General features: G+C 39.2%; 1 protein-coding gene across 1 annotated transcript in view; it reads left to right on the forward strand.

Moving 5' to 3' along the window:
• The window catches only part of focad (focadhesin), a gene marked incomplete at its 5' end in the record, with an annotated part of 114289 nt that overhangs the window by 34647 nt on the left and 74592 nt on the right, over nucleotides 1-5050 (forward strand). Inside the window, 4 exon segments of the mRNA XM_014021068.1 lie at nucleotides 1593-1694; nucleotides 2525-2720; nucleotides 4444-4653; nucleotides 4730-4817. Coding sequence (XP_013876522.1) covers nucleotides 1593-1694; nucleotides 2525-2720; nucleotides 4444-4653; nucleotides 4730-4817 — 596 coding nt within the window.

The raw sequence follows: 5050 nt of genomic DNA on the forward strand, positions 1-5050 counted from the left end.
AACTAAAGGTGACATAGATACTTTATTATGGTATAGTATTTAAATATATGCCTGAGAAACACATAATATTAGCCCTTTAAAATATAAATGAAATACTGCCAAACTGGTGACAATTCCTCTTTTATCCACAATTTTTTCTAAAGTTGTTGCATCATTTTCTCTTTTCACTCCATTTTGTTCATTTTTATTCTTAAGAACTTTTAAATCACGGTGGAGAAACGTGGAACTGCTACTGCATGCTACTCCACAGGTTTTTTGCTAGCTTACCTTGTTTAGCTGCAGTCTTTTAGCTGWTGGGGCATTGTATGGACACCTTCTTCAGTTTTTAGATGCTTCATTTCAGTGTAACAGCATCCYAAATCAGTAATTGGTTTCATGTTTACCCTACGATGCTGGACCAGTCCAGCAAGCTAGCGCTCCATCGCTTAAACGTGCCGACAAGAGGGAAAAGTAAACATCAACGCAAGCTATTTTTTTAGTGGGCATTTGTCATCAGCTTGAAGCTTTTATTTTGAAGGTATCTCTTAGCTTTCCCGGTGTTGTTTAGCTGAAAGGTGCTAGCTTAATTTATCAGCAAATTATCAACCGCTTGCAGTTAATAACCAGATAAATTATCATTATAATATAAGATGTTTTCTATTGATATTGAACATGTGTTTATTGTGATATACTGTATATCGTTATTAAATTATCACCCAGCCTTAGGTAATCGGTCCATCATTAACTGGTCATAATAATCAAAGACTAAGCTTGGCAAAATGAAGCTGCATCATAGACCTACACACTAAGCTGATGACAGCTAGCTTTAAGGATTAACACATGGTAGTTCTCATCCATCACTCGTGTATTTAGCTGTTTATGAATACAGCTGTACGCCTTTGTCCATCGTTTGGAGACAGTTTTGTTTTGTGAACAGATAAAAATATTTGCCCTCCAACTATTCAGAATTACTATTTTTTTCTATATGCTTCATAAAATCCAACATAAAATCCACTCAAAGCTCAGTGTTGATGGAAATCTATCTAGAGGGTGTGTCACCTGCTGTTCAATACCTATCTCTGATTGGTTTGATTGACAAGTGGCGTCATGTCAGAGCTCCCTCTCCCTTTTCTCTATACACCAACATGTTTCCAACTGTTAACAGACAAGAGGTAGGGTCACACCTGTGYGGTGGCAGTGAGATTAATCTGCAGGTGAATTTATCTGTAATTTCACTGTGCTCTGTACAATGACAATAATCTATCTAATCTAATCTACATAATCAAAACATCCCAGAACTCCACATTCTCCCTGCATGGGAAGAGAATCTTCAGCTACAGAATGAAAGGCTTTGTAGTCTTAGTGTATGTAAATAATAACTTTCTCACCAATCTGACATTTTGCAAACATGATATTAAATGGTTTTGTGTTTTTGTATACAGTGAATGTAAATTTCTTTTTTCAACTTTAGTTATCAAAACCAGCTGTAGCTGCTTAGCTAAGTCTAAAAATGTGTTTTAAAATTATGTTTAATCCCACATTGCTGAAATTAGGGATGCAGTTTGGAATTTGTGCTAAATGTTGGACCTTTTTACCTTTGTGTTTTTGTGCAGGAGCAGTCCTCACCCATTCATCACCGCCCTGGAGAACCGAGCGGACTGCTGGCCAGCTTTGCTGCTGGAGATTGATGACTTTACCCGACATGCTGTCGACAGGCAAGCTTGGCCCCAGCAGAGGCCTTGAACCTATCTGCTAATCACTCAAAGCTTTACAGCATCAGAACATCTAAAGCCACACAGTACACAGTTACTGCAGGAGGTATAATCAAGCKCAGATGTAGTCAAAAGAAAGTATGCTCTTATTTATTTTGGATTTATTTGGTGGATGAAGATATGATAAAAATTTAGTTCCAATATTTGTGTCTGGACTTTGACTGACCCTTTGCAACACTTGAAATCCTTTTTTTTTCAGCCATCTTGTTGTCGATTATCTGGTGTTTTAGACCCAATTTGGTAGAAGCTTCAGCTGTCAAACWGATGCTAATTTCATGRTTGACTCAGTGACTGCAAGAACCCCAGGTTTACCCTCCACTACCGTGCTGACAGTACCCACGTGTAAAGAAATACTGCACACCATACAGCAATGTTCACTAGAGTAACATGCCAAACCATTTCATTGATTGTTGGTGACAAAATTCAAACTCCAGCTAAAGAGGCTGTAAGAAGATGAATTTAGGACACTACTAGTAAAAACTAAAGCAAAATCTAATCTCAGGCTYAGGCAGACAGCACCCCACCTCTGAYGTGGCTTTGTGCCACAAGGCGAGGTAGTAACAGAGCTGAAACATGCTAAAAGCCAGGCAGGGGTTGAGTAGCTGCCTCTGAGAAGCACATCGACAGAACATGTGCAGACTCACTTTGTCACAAGCAGCAAAAATGTAATATTTCCACCGTTTGTGTATTTGTTGTAATTTTTCCTAAATGAGTCAGATGAAGTGTTGGCTTCATATAAAGCTCATGAATATTTTTTCTCGAACGTATTACAGGAAAAAACCATCCTACATCACCATGTTGGCTCCCTTCCTTCGGTACCTGTACTGTGAACCCCAGCGGCTGTCCCAGCATGCACTTCTTCGACAGAGTCTCCTTTGGGTGCTGCTCACAGAGTCTGGAGCTGGAGTGCCGTCGGCCTCAGCTGACAACCTGCTGCTCTGCCTTTGTCAGCTGGTTCCACATGTGCAGGTGACACACTGACATCCTTTTGTGTAAATCATCAGTGCTCCACCTGACACAATCATCAGTTTGAAGCAAATTAGTGAAAATGTAGTTTTTTATCAGTTTATAAATGCTAATGTTAGCTGGAATTGCTTAATTTAGCATTTTTTAAAACATATAAATTATTGTGAAAATAGGATTTGTTATTTTCTTACAGGCTTTTCCCCAAACTTCAGTACAATAAATTAAATGTGAAGCAATCATTGTATTACACAGTATATACAGAGGTTTATAGTTTAAAAACTTTCTTACTTTATACAGCAATGCAATTGGTTTAACTATTTTTAATCTTAAGTAGTTTATATGAGATTTCTTTGTCAGCTTTTCAACAATGATGGCACCCAAAAAAATTATTTTACTGACTCTACAAATTTCAGTATCATCAGTACAGAATGGATCTTTAATAGTTTTATTTCTGTTACTAAATATCATATAATTAGTTTTATCCAAATTCAGTGATAATTTATTCAGTTTAAACCAAGTTTTATACTTTCTTAAATTATGTCTCTATCACCTCCTGCGTCTGTTCAATACTTCCACCAGAATAAAAAAAGTGTTGTGTCATTGGTAAACTGAATACAATTTAAAAGCTTCGACACATTAAACACATCATTCACATATAAAATAAACAGTTCTGGTCCAAGCGCAGAACCCTGAGGAACTCCACATCTAATTTTACGTAATTCACATCTTACATTGTTTAATTGAACAAACTGTTTCCTGTTACTCAAATAACTAGTTACCCACTATAGTGCTAATCCTCTAATGCCATATTTATTCTGCTTTTCAATAAGGATGTTAAATAGTCGATAGTGTCAAAATGAAATGAAACCAACAGGTTTTCAAGAAAAATTGAATGATGAGCAATTGTAGAAATCACTCAGCCAGACTCCATATTGGTGAAATGAGTTATTACAATAACAAACATTAAAATAATGTGCAGATATATTATGGTTTTTGTTTCCAGTGCACAGCTCTTTGAAGATCTTGTGCTTGAGGAAAAACATGGAAATGTCAGGAGCAGAGACAAAATGCAAACTCCAAAAAAAGTGGCTGGAAGAAGAGGAATTTAGAGTACGTCTTCAGCCTTTTGGTGGTCACCATGTTGGARGATTTGTATAAAAACAAGAAACAATTTAAGCTTGGTCTGAATGGACTGAGTCAGAGGAGGGGGTTAAGTTAGCCCATCTTAGGTTCTCCTTTGTGCCATGAGGTGAGGTAGTAGCAAAGCTGAAACGGTCCACAYGTTGAAGTGTGATGATACAAGGTCTGTACCAGGCGCCCAGTCATGAGATTAAACAACAAAACCAGATTTATTACTGAGGCAAGATCCATGATGATGCACAGCGACTGTGTATCCAGTTAAAAACTTTAGTTAACCACCTGGACAACTACTAAACTGAGTTCATCCATTAAGTCTTTAAAACTATATGAGGCAAACATCCATCACTCTGAGTGGAACAGTTGATCCTTTCACTGTCAATGGCAATAAAATGTAAAAAATGTCAACATGAGCAAGAAATTAGATTGAATGTCTGCAAAAGCTCTCATAGGAGGCGTTGGTTGGACCATTTTCACCCATCATTTGGTTTTTTGTTTGTTTTTTGTTAAGTTTTAGTCCAGTTTTTGTTATATTTGTTGATGATGATTATGGTTGAACTGTTGGCACAGACGTGTCTCTGTCCCTCAGCTGGACAGTGTGGAGGCAGTCTTAGAACTGTGTGGGTTTGTGGACGCCCTGATTCGAGGTCTCCTCGGGGTTCCCAGAGAGTCCTGGACGAGCGAAAGAGTCGGGCTGCTGCTGCAGCTGCTCTGTGCGTGTCAGCGATGCCTCAGGCTGAACGGAGACTGTCGACCGCTCCTCACTCTGATGCAGAAGCTCCTGCCTGCCTGCCAACAGGTCACACATCATCACACACAGACTCAACCTCACACTCTCTGGAGACAAACTTATGGATGGTGTGAATGTTTTGCAGGACCTGCCAGTGGATGAGCTGATGATGGGTGTGGCCCTGCTCCTTCTGGAGGCCCCTGCTGCTCAGCAAGGCAGCTTCCTCAGTCTAGGTAGAAGGGAATTTATATCTGGTGCTAAAATAAACTCTACATGAGCCTAGAGACAGATCATACACTGTGACCAGCAGGGAGGGAGAGATGAAGGACAAGGAAACAAGGAGGGAACAGAAGGAAGGAAAGAAAAAAGGGAAGAAAGTGGTCTGGGAAGGGAAAAGTAAGACAGACGGGGAAGGAAGGAAGGAAGGAAGGAAGGAAGGAAGGAAGGAAGGAAGGAAGGAAGGAAG

The sequence above is a fragment of the Austrofundulus limnaeus genome, unplaced genomic scaffold (assembly GCF_001266775.1).
Source record: "Austrofundulus limnaeus strain Quisiro unplaced genomic scaffold, Austrofundulus_limnaeus-1.0 Scaffold277, whole genome shotgun sequence".
In the NCBI taxonomy this organism is placed as follows: domain Eukaryota; kingdom Metazoa; phylum Chordata; class Actinopteri; order Cyprinodontiformes; family Rivulidae; genus Austrofundulus; species Austrofundulus limnaeus.